At 39.2% G+C, this 15182-nt stretch overlaps 1 protein-coding gene across 2 annotated transcripts in view; it reads left to right on the forward strand.

Annotated features, from left to right (window-relative positions):
- The window catches only part of faf1 (Fas (TNFRSF6) associated factor 1), a 70510-nt gene that overhangs the window by 46400 nt on the left and 8928 nt on the right, over positions 1-15182 (forward strand). For both annotated transcript variants that reach the window (XM_077222887.1, XM_077222886.1), the window contains exons 13-18: positions 2009-2163; positions 6242-6378; positions 6781-6869; positions 11281-11361; positions 11782-11859; positions 14701-14916. In XM_077222887.1, the coding sequence (XP_077079002.1) occupies positions 2009-2163; positions 6242-6378; positions 6781-6869; positions 11281-11361; positions 11782-11859; positions 14701-14916 (756 nt within the window). The remainder of the gene's footprint in view (positions 1-2008; positions 2164-6241; positions 6379-6780; positions 6870-11280; positions 11362-11781; positions 11860-14700; positions 14917-15182) is intronic.

Raw genomic sequence — 15182 nt, forward strand, 5'->3', positions numbered from 1 at the left:
ACAGAAAGAGCTTTTGGGTCAGTATCTTTCCCAGAACAGACCCAGTAATTTGGACTGAGCGCTAATTTCTGCAGGCTAAGAAAAGCCCCACAAAACAAAGGGAAAGAAAGGAAGAGAAAACAATGGGATGAAAGTAGAGAGGTGGGACTGTGGGTAATGGAGGGGCGTGGAATGAGGGAGCTGACCAAAGAGTGCTATTAGTGAGAGTAGCTTCTCCCCACCTCTTCAATGAAATCTTATAGGCCTCAAAAGGTCAAAACGTTTTCGCAGCTTGGAGCGAATACGATCAGTTAATGCTGAAACAGAAATGTCGGTTTTAGGACGGACTGCAAGAGAGGAGTGGAAAAAGTTCCTGTCTCGTTTTCATCCACCCCCCTTTCAGTTTTTGATGGGTAAAATCTCTCCAGGTCCCATTTGCTTGTCTACCCAGCGTGAGTGTTTAATCTTTTCAGGGCCTTGAATTGGGCCGGTGAAAGAGGCCTGAGCTCTCTCCCGCCAGGGGCCATGCGGCTCATTCGAGAGCTTTAATCACTGTGCAAACACAGCAGCGCTCCTTCAGTCGTCCATCCATACACACCTCCATAGAGCTCAACTTTCTCTCCACCGTTGTCGCCCTACTTTGCTTCTCTCCCTACTTAGCTTTCTGTTTTTCCTCCATCAGACTGTCGAGAAATCCCTCTTGCTGCATTCGACGAACGGTTGGGGGTCAGAGCTATAGGAAATGTTCAGATTTGTTCTGTAATTCGGTGGATTTTATTTCCCTGCCTTGTCTGGCAAAACCTTTCATGTTTGTGGTGGTGTGTGCTTTTTATTTATTTTTAATTTTTAATTAGATGTTGGGTTATGCGAGCGAGCGCCATACATCTGACGGTGTAAATATCTGTGGATTTGGATGTGCTTCGACATCAGCGGCGCCTTTCTGTGCTAACCTGCGATGATGGAAGGAGGGCACTGGCATTTGATTCAAAACAAATAAAGCGATTTGTTCGTTTTTTGTTTTTGTGAGAAAGTTTGATTTATCCTGCATCAGTTAGATTTGGTTTGGGTGTTTGCTTTGCTCAGGGATTGCAGGGAGGGCACTCACTGTCGTCTTTTGCTCAATTCACCCTGGTAAAGCATTAGTGGCCTTAAAGCTCTCAGAAAGCCTGATGGTGAATCATGAAATAAGGGTGGATCAGTGAGCCAGGATTAGATGGGTTCTGGCTTCATAGATAGTGAAATCAGTTTTCATCCTTTTCCCCCCTGCAAATTAGATGTGATGATGGAATGACTTGTGTGTGCATTAGTTTGTAAATGGGTGAATGTCTTTTTTTTTAATTCTTTGCAACTTTTTGAAGGGTTGGGAAAATGATTTTCAACTTTTGAGTTTTTAAAATTTTGGATCCGTTAACAGTTCTCAAGCGTGCATTCTTCCGCTGATGTGAATTGATAACCAAGCTAAAATACTCTTTAAAAAGTGTTTCTTGCACTGCTAGTCAGCTATTGCAGTGCACCAATATTGAATATCACACTACTTTTTGTGTCCAGCTCAAAATTATAAATAAAACATGTTTGCATATTCTGGAGGGTATGTAAACTTTTGAAAACAATTGTATTTGTATAAAAATACCACTTAAACACTAGTTACACTGAATGCATTCATATTTATATCATTTTAAAACATTCAAATAGTTTTATATATTATGTTAATTCTATTATTATATTCTGTGCCACATTTAAAAGTCTTTGTGAGAACCTTTTTCAAATATTGTATAAAATTTGTTTTGATTTGTTTTATCTGTTCTGTTGAAATCTGAAATGATCTCCTCATTTGGATACAAACCGCTGTTGGCAGCAAGTAAAATAAGAATTACTTTTCCGATTTCAATATATTTCTTCTTCCAAAGTACTAAGAGTTATTAATACAATTAAGGAACCACAATCATTAAGAATCTTAATCAGAACTAGAATCTTAATCCATATGCTACCTATTCCTAACTGTTTTTATATGTGTGTTTCTGTTGTTCAGAGAAAACTGCTGGCCATCTACCTCCACAACGACGAGAGTGTCCTCAGTAACGTGTTTTGCTCTCAGATGATGTGTGCAGACTCCATAGTGTCATATCTCAGCCAGAACTTCATCACGTGGGCCTGGGACGTTTCTAAGGAAGCTAATAAAGCCAGGTAGCACTTTCATTTCTCTCATCGCATGCGCTCACAATGGCAGTCAAACCATCCTGAACGGTGTGGATCGGAAGCATTTTCACACTCAAAATGGATGATCTCTTAATGAGAGGCATTCCTCCCTTCCCCCTCTCTCCTCTCCTGACTCTCTCCACATAGAATGCTTTAACAAAAGATGTCGTGTTTGCTCACTGAGGCCCCGGTAGGGCAATCTGCACTAATCTGTCCCACTGAAGGGTCAGTTAGACAGACAGCCATCATAGAGCACACTCCTCAGAATGTCTTCATTTCAGGACGTCTGTTACGGAGGTGGCGAGGGTTTTACGTTTTGTTTTTGTTGTTGGTCAATTGCAACTTTTTGGCCCTCAGAGACTAGAGAAACATACACTTAAAATAGTATTAAGATAAAAAAAATAAAAAATAAACTATCCTGCCCTGTTTCAAAAGTACTTGTTTCCAAGACTTTCAGTAAACTTTGTGAAGACGTTTCCCCCGATTGCTTCATGTGGAAACGAAGCGAGCAAAATTAAGATGGAAGGCCAAAAAAGGAAATGAACAGAGAGAGAAAGAAGGAGAAGCTGGTCAGGCAGCAGATGGATTCTTGATTGGTCCCAGCAGGCTTTGCTTCTGAGCAGGCCTCTACTTTTCCTTCCAGTAGGCTTCACCCTAAAAGCCTCCCTCCGGAGCAGACAGAGAGAGAAAGATCAGCCAGTGACCTGCTTCTGCAGGGGCTCCTTCAGTCCGGCCCGGCCTCTATACCCCTCTCCCTCCCCTTCTGCTTTTTGCCCCAGCTGAGCCTTTCTACCACAGATTAAAGGCGGGCAACATCTGGGGCTATTCATAATGCCAACAGAGAGAGAGAGACACACACACACCCACGCACAATATCCCACATCCTTATACCCTTAAATACTCATACACACATACACAGCACACCGTATTCTCACGCTCCAGAGACAGGCCTAACTGATTGTGGATGGTGACTGGCAGTGTTTTTCAATGCTAACTCTGTGAATGAAGCCTGTGAATCGCTAAGCGCTGACACCGATCACATAGACTCTCAGCATAATTGTGCATTAATCCAGAGCCCAAATGTAATTAGAGTGAATGTAATTAGCACCCACAGGTGCTACAGGTGCTTTTTGTGGCTGGTATAAGTAAGAGAAAGCTGCATGTCACAATTTGATGGTGCATTCTAGCAGATATGATTTATTCTGGGGTTTTTTCAATCCATTATATCCTGCTGAATCATATTGCTTATTTATTCACAGTAGTGAAAATCAAAGAAGTTGCAATTCATTCTGACAATATATCAAATTGTATTACTTTTTTAGAGGAACCCTATATGTTTCCTTTCAAGTTTCTATATGAAGATGTGAAAATGAAGAATGTTTGTCTTTTTTATTTTCTTCCCCCTAAGATACATTGAGGGGAGTGTTTAAAGATCAAAATAAATTAACAAACCAAAGATTTACATCCTTAGATAATAGTATTTTAAAGTGTTATTGTTACTATTAATTAGTCTTTTTTGTGTGTTCTTTTTGCCTTTATTTGAGAGCACAACTGAGAAGAGACAGGAAGCCAGACAAGAGTTGGAGCAGGAAAGGGCCACTAACCGGGAGTCGAACTCGTTCACCCAAAGCACTGTTGAACTATATGTTGCGCACTGTCAACAATGCTATGTTTTCGACTATTGATCATACATTCTGTTAGATTGTTTGAAAAATCCCTAATACATAGTATAACATTTTTGTGTGTTTTCCTGTTTTGCTACAGACATAAACAACACCTCGACTTGTCGAACGAGTGTGCTATTACCTTTTATAATCAACCAGTCTATCAAAGTTTTGCCTTGTCGATGATAAAATGTAAAAAAAAAAATCCGATAGACTTTGAGTGAAGAAGATGTAAAAATCTAGTTTTCGTAGTCTGAAGTATTTAGAAACACCAGGAAAATTCTGCAATTGTGTCTTCGCATAGTTTTAGTATCATGATCATTTTGATCAAGAAACTGTTTTCTCAGGGAAAGAGCAGTGCATGCCCTGTGGCTCCAGCAGATGGTCTGATACTGTGCCACACCTCTGTTCAAGCCATGAGGAAATATTACGGTTCACACACTCAAGAGTGTGACGTGAGCAAGGGATGAGAAGGAGACGAGAGCTTGTCACTCCAATTATGAAACCGTCCTTGACAAGACGCTTGAAACACCTGGTGTTACTAACTAGAAAATCAAAATAACTCCCCCGAGGTCCTTTGAAAACTCTTAACATTCTTCAAGATTTTTTTACGCATCACTGATGTGACAATGAACTGCCAACTGCAATGCCTGATGGGGCCTCTGGAAACACAAGTGTTATTTGTATGATGTTTAATTTTTTTTGGCAGTGAAACAGTTCTACGGAATCATCTGTAATACTGCACTACAAATTACACTGAAGATAGCTGGCTTGTTGTCCTGTTAGTTGGCTATTCATAATGCCAACACAAACGCACACACACACACACACACACACACACACACACACACACACACACACACACACACAATCCCACATCCTTATACACTGACATAGTCATACACACATACACACCGTATTCTCATGCTGTAAGTTGGATCTCTGTTTTTTTGAAGGTTACCCTAAGTTTATTAATTAGGGCACTCTATGTGTGTCGGGTTAAGTTTTAGGGATGGGCGATACCAAACTTTTTGAATTTGATACAATACTTTTTGTTACAATTTATTATTTCTTAAATGGGTATGTGATTTTTCTAAATAATGTTCACCACATTAAACTACATTTACTTTCTTACATCCTTGCTTCTCATAGTCATGTGACAGGACAGCTAAAATATGTCAGGGTTGTTTTGGCACAACCCCCCCATTTTTTATTTTTCAGTTGAAACCGCACCAGAGTTCTTTTGGAAGCCGACCAAGACCCACCTTTTTAGGTGGTGCGCACCAGGGTTAGGATGACAGCATTCTCGCATTTATTTTTATTCAAATGAACCTCATTATTCAGAGCAATCGCAGCCGCGTTTGTTTTAAACTAACCAAACCTGCCAAGTTTTAACACACCCTAAAATAACTTTGAGACATTGGTAAACACACAACTATGTTTCAAGGGAACTTTTTTTCCTCTGACTTGATTGTCAGTATATATCGTATACTATTTATTTTAATGATATGTCAAATGTGGGGATAATGTAACTGTAGCTTGCCACGTTTTGCATCAGTGCAAAATAACCATGTTGTGTGAAAAATATTTCAACTTGACTAACTCTAGAAAAATTCATCAAATAAGTCAAATAACGGTTGAAATTACCTCTGCTTTATTCATCACATTGGAAGGTCAGATGGAGTGCTTTTAATTGTGAATACAGTATTCCATGGAAGTGGTATACACACTACATTTTATTTCAGAAATTTTAGGCATTATGCTGGTCTGAAAAGTCCATAAAGTGCTCGCTCATCTCCTCTGAACCAACTTTTTTTAAATGGTTCTTTGATAATAGGGTGAAAATTGATGTGGGGAAAAAAATCTCCAATTTCTCTTTTCCACGCTGTCCATGGCCCCTCACTATAGTGTGTTCCATCTCTCCTCTATTTTACTTTCCAGTTATTAAAGCCGATGTTATTAAAAGAAGAGAAGAAGCTAATCTATATTTGCATTTGCTCTATAGCAATTCATTAATATTATGACATTTACTGCAAGCTCTCTGAGTCTGCCTGCTACCCTTTTCCTTCAGCGAAACGTTAATTTAAAGTTCTGTCTTTGTAATGGAATAAGAAATCCTCTCTGCCCTATCAAATTCGGTGTGGCAGGAGCCGAATACTAATTTAAACCAGGGGAGTGTTTGGAGAAGAACCGTCCTCCGAGCGGAGAGCAGAATTGGTTTTAAAGTCTGTTAATATAATGAGCTGTGTACTCTTATTAAGCTCAGTGATTGTTCAGTGGAGTTCCACTGGCTGTCTGTCCACTGTCCACTCAAATTACTGACACTCTCTCTCTCTCTCTCTCTCTCTCTCTCTCTCTCTCTCTCTCTCTCTCTCTCTCTCTCTCTCTCTTTCTCTTTCTAGACTACTCACGATGTGTACAAGGCACTTTGGCAGCGTTGTTGCACAGACCATCCGGATGTACAAGACTGACCAATTCCCATTACTCCTAATTGTCATGGGCAAACGGACATCAAATGAAGTTTTAAATGTCATTCAAGGTAAAATATATGTAAATTAACTTTAAATAAAACTGTACTGTTGGTAGCAGATCTTGCGTAATGCCTACCAGATCAAAATTGCACAACAGTTCTGATTATTTGAATGTACTTAGTGTTACCAAAAAGTCTGAGACCACTAATGAATGGATGGATATAGATAGATAGATGGATTCATAATTTTAGGTTGTATTTCTTTTTAGCATTAATGCGTTCATAGTATTCCATAGTAATCAAGTTTTTCTCATAAACATAAAGAAGTCCGACACTATCTCATATCGTTCCATGATGAGCAATCATTTTCCACTTAGTACATTTTGATATGAACAGTACAAGTATAAAAATACTAAATGAAATGACTCCACCCAGTCTGATTATTGTTTATTTTCTGTTTGTATGATGAAGGCAACACAACAGTGGATGAACTTATGATGAGACTCATGGGAGCCATGGAGATCTTCACTGCACAGCAACAAGAAGACATCAAAGATGAGGTGGGACAACACCAGGCACGCACCAGACAGATATGCATATGCACCACATATTATATTGCATTTCATGGTTACTTTTATGGGTAGAGATGTAAGGTTTTTGCTCAATTTCAAACCCTAATGACCAATGAGTTCCCTTCATATAAAGCAGTTTACGGCATCATTGGCACACTTCAAATGCAAAAGTAGACAACTTAATTAAGTTGCTTCCTTAGATGCTTTGTTTAAACAAAGTCCAAGGTATCACTTCATTGGGAATTCAATCCCATGATTCATTGTGACAAACTCAGTGAAAATATAAACTTGATACTTTTTAAAAAATCCATAATCCAATTATGCAATGAACGTTACTTGTAGTGCACTACACCAGACATTGATGAGCACAAAGAGGTGCTTTTTTATTAGGCAGATTCAAAGTCATATTTTTAGGCCACAAAAAGGGGCATGTTGGGACAAATGACCACTCATTGTCTGACTCATACAAATCGCCCTGCCACACAGGGGTAAGAATAGATACTCCGCCTGCGTCTGTGTGTTTGTCTGGGTTTCAGACAAACTGTGGAAGCAAAAGCACAATTCACTGGCTGTGTAATGTAAGCTTGCGGGGGCCTGTGCTTATGGAGTCGACACAAAGCTGGCAGGATGCAAGCTCAGTGTGTCATGTCTTCATGCAGTATGTGATTGTTTAAATCAGTGCTAGGTCTGCAAACAAACGCATTTACAAAGAGCTGAAACAAAATGTGTCCATCTGTTCAAATGAATTGAAAACTTAACAATATGCTGTTATATACCGTTTTTAGCATGAATAACATTGGCATATCTGAGACTTAGAGGTTATTCTTAATAGTGGATCTCTGTATGTCTTATTGCAAATTTCAAGAGGACATGAAGTTCCTAACTAATTAAAAACACTAATTATTAATGTTTTTTTTACATGCCACATTCTCATGACAGATCTGTCCATACTTGCTATGAGTTGAACTAATTAGTCATCTATCCTCACCTGTGTGTGTTAAATGTTTGTCTGTGGTTTGGTGAGAAATATTCAGACAGCAAACACAGGTTACTGTCCCCCTGAGGCACATTGATTAAGTGATTTGATAAGTCGTGACATTTCTTGCCTCGTCCCAGCATTCTCCTTTCTGTTCACACCCCTGCGTGACATGCTTCAAATGATTATCAATTGCAAAAAGCAACAGAAAATATTTATGCTATGTTATAAGTGTCATAGTCCTTGCCATTGTCTCAGTGTGAGAACACTTCTGCTAGACTCAGGGTGTTTCATTCAATCTCCTCCTGCTATTAGGCCGTTTTCCCGGCTCAGTAAGTAAGTAAGTTCCGTTAAAAACGTTATTTTCGATTTGTATCTGTTCCATTAGATCCATTAGGCTGTGAAATTTCTGCTTCCCTCAGTCAGAGCGCTTGAATAACTCTGACACGTTGATGGATTTCTGCTGGAAGCTCCTTGACGGTTTGCTCCTCGTGGCAATTAATGGCTGTAACATTTTTGACTGTGAAGGAAATGTGATGTGAATGGACATAAACAGGGATTCGTGGTTATTGAGGGTGCCAGAGGAAATGCAAAGGAGATATTTCTTCACTGTAGTTCACACATTTGGCCTTTAGCTGCGTGATGAAGTGACAAGATTTTCATTCATTTTCTGTTCACTGAAAAACATTCTTTGGGGTCGAAAATAGTTAAAGTAGTTGTTCACCCAACAAATGTAAATAATTATTTAAGGTTGTGTTTCAGTAAACATTGCAATTTTAAATTTTGATTCAATAGCTCTCTTTTCCATTTCAATTTGATTTATTTTGAGTGAATTAGACTATACGTGTTGCACTGTATATTTCTGATTCAATAAAGTTAATATTTCTGATTCAACAAAAAGAACCAGTTCATAGTGGCACTAAGTGTTTTTGATTTACTAAAAAGAAGCAGTTCACCAGAGTCATTTGTTCGTGAATTGGACTAGCTGCACTGAATATTCTTGATTCACTAAAATTAACTATTTCATAAGAGATATTGTTCATGAACTGGACTTCACTGGTTGCGCTGAATGTTTGGATTCACTAAAAAGAAAAGATCACTCAGTTCAATCAGATCATGAAAGGCTTTGAATGGACAAAGTATTGTAGCATTGAAAAATGTAGTTTTAAATCGAATTTGTTCATTTACGTGCAGCTATGAACTGCTGGTAATCATGGCGCATTTCAAATCATGGGTGTGATTCTCGAATCCAAACCCTTTGTTAACCTTGTGTTTGGACACAAATGAGTGAGCCACCTTAGAAATGTGTGGGATTGTTTGAAAGCATTTGTTGTTGTGCCACCACTAACAGCCTGCCATTTGAGGCAGTTTAGGATTGCCCTTTAAAGTTCTTAGCCGAAATGTCCCTGAGTGTGTGTCATCCCTGCCCCATACAGTCAGGTGACTCATGGTGACCTGTGTTGGTCTGTCCCTCTGTATGGACAGACATACACCCCTTATATACACGGTCTGGATCAACAGACAAACTCAGACAGCACACACTCATCCACCAAGATCACACCAGCATTCCTCTGTGTGTGTAAGTGACATGACCTGGGGTTGTGCAGTCAGGGGTAAAGTAGTTATCCGCTTGCTCCATCAGCTCAGATACAGGTCACGGCACTGACTCACTGTATGTAGAGTGTTCTAGAGAGAGAAAAACATGGCAGAGAGTTTCTCATTCTTTGCTCACCCCGTTTTATTTATTTTTTCCCGCCTTTTTTCATTTTGACAGCATTAAAAGAGTGTTTTACTGTGTTCATGAACTTCATGTAGAAGGATGGCAATGGAGTAAACAGATAATCAAATTGGTCTAATTAATTTGAACAGCTTGGCCATTAACCTAAAAAAAAACAGTTGTCATTAGATTGTGTTCTGTGTGACATTGTAAAGCACATTGGTCAACTTGTGTTGTTTTAATTGTGCATGATGACCAGTCATGGCACTTTTTTTTTACTTGTTTGTTTTGCTCTGCTTTGCTTCATTTTGGGTTTGGTTTGGTTTTTGTTTTGTTTTATTTGCAGGTTACAGTTAGGGTAATGAAATGTATTACTTGCTGGAAAAAGAACTATTCAAAGTAATCATTGATTTAACAGCTCAATCTTTCATAAGTCTGTTGTCGTAATTTCATCAGTCCAGTAAGCCATGAGAGGCCATTACTTTTTATAAACCATGATTAAGAGGTTTTTAGTGACATGCCTTGTTGTATCTATAACAATACTCCTTATCTATAGCAAAATCAGTGTAAAGTGCAGCCTCTCATGACTAATTGCTTTATTATAGCAGTGGCTTTTGAAAGTGCTTTTGAAAGGTTTTGCCTTTTACGAGCAACAGATTAGGCATTTTTTCAAAAGCACCGTGTGTTCAGAAAAGTCAGTGTATATTTGTTCTTATTTCCAGCCCTCAGATAAAAGATCCAGTTGTTTGTAATCCCGATTCACCTGAATTGTTTCAGTTACGACATTACAAATAGAGACCCACACACACACATCAGCCCACAAACTCTTCCTATACCACAACATGGTTTCCACACACTCTTTTACAGCTCGTCTGAATAGAATTTGAGGATGTATCTCTCCTTTGATCAGCCTCTGTGCTCCATCCCTTCTTTCTCTCCTCTATCCTTCCTTTTCTTCTCTTCTGCTCTGTGTAGTCACAACTCTTTCACATTTCCACACAAAGTCCAGCCAGGAGAAAAGACCCTTAGTCTTAAAAGCGGTCGCAGACAATCGCACGAGCCTGACTGCACAAAAGCAACAGTAGTTATTCACAGTCGTCAGCCTCAGCAGGTAGACCTGCAGCTGGGTCTTAACAAACAGGATACACACACAAATGCACACACTCACAAGAATAAAAGAGCCCTTCCATTGTATGTAGAGGAACTCCACACATTCACTTCTGTAAGATACTCTTTCAGCCGTCCCCAGTTAGTGTGTCCGACAATACAATAGAATTCAGTATGTGGCCATTACTGCTGACAATGATGAGGAACCATCTCATACGTCAAAGATCCAGTGGGATTGTTATCTGCTATCTGGATGGACACGCTCTTATTGGCTATCTGGTATAGGATGTAGATGATAGAATATATAGTGGGGTTCAAAAGTCTGAGACAACTACAAAAATGCCCCTTTCCTCCAATAGTGCAAAATTCTACTTCTCCACACAAATTAAAAATTCTTATTCTTAATTCTATGTCTTCAATGTTTCAAAATCATTTTTTTATTTGTTTATTTTCAAGTTTAAATTAATTCTTAATCTCAGATATGTGGTCTCAGACTTTTAGATTCTACTCTTTATAAAATATAAATATGAATATTGATGTTCATATTTAGAAATTAAACGTTGTTTTTGCTATTTTAACCACTTGTACTTTTCTTTCAGGATGAACGTGAAGCTAGAGAACTGGTCAAGAGAGAACAGGATGAAGCTTATCGTTTGTCTCTGGAGGCTGATCGTAAAAAGGTTTGGCAAGATTTCATTTTTTTCCCCCTATTATTATTATTAGGACTTCATACATGAAGTGCTGGAAACTGTATTGTTTTTGCTGTGAATGTTTATTTGCTGTAAATATTTGAAGACTTTAAATGAAGACTGATGCAAAATGCCAAAAAAATGCCTTATGTTCAAAAATGTCACTCAAAAGAGTGACATTTAAAGCATAAAAATGCTAATTTAAAAGAAGAATGTCAGACAGACTTATAGGTTTTTGCATCCCAAGTCTTTATTTATTTATTAAAGTTATTCATTTTACTTTAGGATGATAGTGAAATAAAAAGGTGCTGAATAATATTGTGAATTTCTTATGCAAGTTACTTTAGTATGGTACGTTGCTAGAGAATTTGATATTATATATATTTTTTTTAAATGTTACCATTTTTACAGAGAGAAGCTCAAGAGCGAGAAGAGGCGGAGCAAGTTCGTCAGGAGCGAATCAAAAAAGAGCAGGAGGAAGAACGAGAGGTGAGGTTTGCTTCAAATTTCACCAGTTTGGATGATAAGTGCAAAAGATGACGCAAAGAAAAGCTGAGAATGACCTTAAATAATTCACCTTTAAAGTGGCATGACACAAGCCATGTAATCATGATTCTTTCCTTTCTGGAATTCTCAGAAATGTACTAGTTTCCTTGTTATTTTCTACATAGATCCCAGCAAAGCTTCATTTGACTGCAATATATGACTGATTTCCTGCATTGTGTTACTATTTCTTTGCTTTGCATATCAGTTCTAGTTAATGCTTTTGAAAACATCTTAAATCTTTCTCATCCAGTGAAGCAGAAAATATGAACAGAAAAATGACACTGATGCTTAATGCTTAAATTGAAACCTGCCAATTTCACTCATGTTAAAAATGTAATGTTTCTGGATATTCCAAACATGCCTCTTAGATAGGATTTCATGCCTCATAAGCCAACAAATAGCAGTGACAGTCATAAAGCTTCATGTCCTGTCATAACCGCTCTTATCGAACACAGTTTACATTGTTACACAAATCACATACATGTTTGCGATCCGCCCCCGTACCGTGTTTGCGCTGTTGTCCTGTATATGAGCTGTACAAAACGACAGGTGCACGTCAAAGCACTGACACACTGACAAAGACAGCCTTAAAAAGTGTCACGGAAAGTTAAATCTCACCTGTAGATGTAGGAGTGAGCAAATATACCTGTTCCCTATCAGCTGATCAGCAGAATACAATACCACTGTATTAACATGGAAATGTATTACAGATGGTGCTGTCGAAGTGAACCTTTTCATTTAGTGTGCTTAGAAGTTCAACACAGACTCTTTTTAATAAGATATTTGCTTGGTTAAAAACCTTGGCACACCAGCGTCTGTAGATTATCGTCTGTTTACTCAGCAGTAAATACTAACCGGACCAGCTCAGGTGAAACTGCTATATGAGATAATTTGTCACTTTTAGGCTTCAACAAAAGCATGTAATTAGTTCAATCTCCTATTGCCATGGTACCATTCATGTCAGGACGTTGTGTGTAGGCTACAGTATAGACCTTCAAACATACGATACCCTACAATAGCATTTAATGAACAAAGCTTTTAATATGAGACATTGTGGAGAGGTAAACAAAAAGACGTCCTGGAGGCGAAATAATTGTGTCAGATCTGTTTTCTGTGTGTGTGTGTGTGTGTGTGTGTGTGTGTGTGTGTGTGTGTGTGTGTGTGTGTGTGTGTGTGTGTGTGTGTGTGTGTGTGTGTGTGTGTGTGTGTGTGTGTGTGTGTGTGTGTGTGTGTGTGTGTGTGTGTGTGTGTGTGTGTGTGTGAGAGAGCAGTTAACTCAGCAGCAGCCTTGTGTTTTAATGAGAGCAGGGTCTAAAGTTGTTCACCTGCTGCCTGTAATGAACCCAAGGGGAGAAGAAGCTTGGTACACACACACACACGTTTATACTGATAAAATCACCTGCACTGAAGTCCAAAAGACTGTTATTTATGGTTTTTCCCCTCCCATGCTCGTCTGTGAAACGTCACGCCTTTGGATGTGAATCTCCAAGCTGTGAAACGGGTGAGAGGTCAACTGTAAAATTTCATGACATCTCGATGATGTTTGGATTCACACACAATCGTAATTAACCTCTTGCTATTGAAGTGATAGATTAGATTTAAACCGCGTACATTAATTTCATGCGATTCTCATCCGCTGTTACGGTTTGACCATATGTCCGTGTATGTGTACGGATCTGCCATTTTTTCTGTGCATAATTTTTGCGACTGTGTGTGTGTGTGTAAACAAGGCGGTAAGATGCTCTCCACCTGGAGTCTATCCAAGCACGCGCTCACACTCGCACACGCCCAAACCACAGCACCTCGGTGGGTCCGTGGCGACAATGAGTCCACTGGAGGGAAACAATCAGCAGAAGTGTATAGAGAAGAAGAGAGGGGAAATGCTCTGTGATTTGGACTCTTTTGTGACCCAGACACACAGTGCATGAAAGGCCGAGGGGGAGTGGTGATGTCATTATTCTCTGCCGTCAGGTGCTACACACATGCACACACACTCTGTTTGTTTAGCGCAGTGAAAAGGATGCTCCTTAGTGCCCTTTGTGCACAGGGACCAGGAAACACACAGATACGTACGTGCACACATACATCCTGAGCTGGGCTGGGGAGAGACGCCGTTTGGCCCCCAGCGGGCTTTCTACACGCGGCCCCTACCTAAGGGAGCAGGGCCGGCACGCGCTCGCACAAGCCACCTGCTGCTAATGAGCTACTGTTGTACACTTTGATGAAATATAATTGCATTATGGTGTGTAAATAAAGCCTGCGTGTTTTGTCACAGCATATGCTGCCCAGTGTCACAACAGGAACAACAAGCTGGAGTTGAAAAGCCCAGAGGAGCGGCAGGTCGTGCTCTGTGTCACTGGAGACGCCGCAATTCTCTCATCTCTTTCGCTCTCGTTCTCTTTCAATGTGTATGCGACTTCTCACTGTTTCCCTCCCCATCCCTCGCTTTAGACTCATTTTGTCTTTGTTTTTTGTTGTTTTTTAACTGTGTGATATTTCTATGACGTACAAAACGGAAGATTTTTGTGTTGTTTTTAGTGGCACGATCAAGCTGTGAAGGAGTGCTAAATTTAGGACCTTTGACGCACGACTTGCATGTTTTTTTCATAAGATCCGTGCAGATGTATATAATGTGCTACTATGATGTGGTTTTATGGTCATTCAGCATTCAGTGAGCTATACATCTCCAAATTCAAAACATATCTGTTATGAATTATGGTTAGTTCATGAGATACATCTTGATTGTTTTTCTGTAATGTTACTGTTTTGCCTTCCCTTGCGCAGGCTATCCGTCTCTCATTGGAGCAGACCCTGCCACCAGAGCCCAAAGAGGAAGGCGAAGAGCCAATCAGCAAGCTGCGCATCCGGACGCCAAGCGGCGAGTTTTTGGAAAGGCGGTTCCTGGGTAGCTGTAAACTCCAGGTCCTCTTTGACTTCGTCGCCTCAAAGGGCTACCCATCCGACGAGTTCAAATTGCTCACCACTTTTCCTCGCAGAAATGTGAGTTCACACATGCACACAAACATTTAGATTTATATAGTTTTCAAAAATCATTTCCATTTATTTTGGCTCTAAAATATACCTTAATCTTACAATATATATATATATATATATATATATATATATATATATATATATATATATATATATATATATATACTATTTATTTCTACTGTGTATGTACACACACAAACACCTTCAAATAAATGTAATAATCAATAGGATAATAAATAATAATATATATGATTAGTCATGATTCTTGTAGC

Source organism: Siphateles boraxobius, unplaced genomic scaffold, assembly GCF_051911475.1.
Source record: "Siphateles boraxobius isolate OS27281-9 unplaced genomic scaffold, OSU_SipBor_1 9, whole genome shotgun sequence".
Classification (NCBI taxonomy): Eukaryota; Metazoa; Chordata; class Actinopteri; order Cypriniformes; family Leuciscidae; genus Siphateles; species Siphateles boraxobius.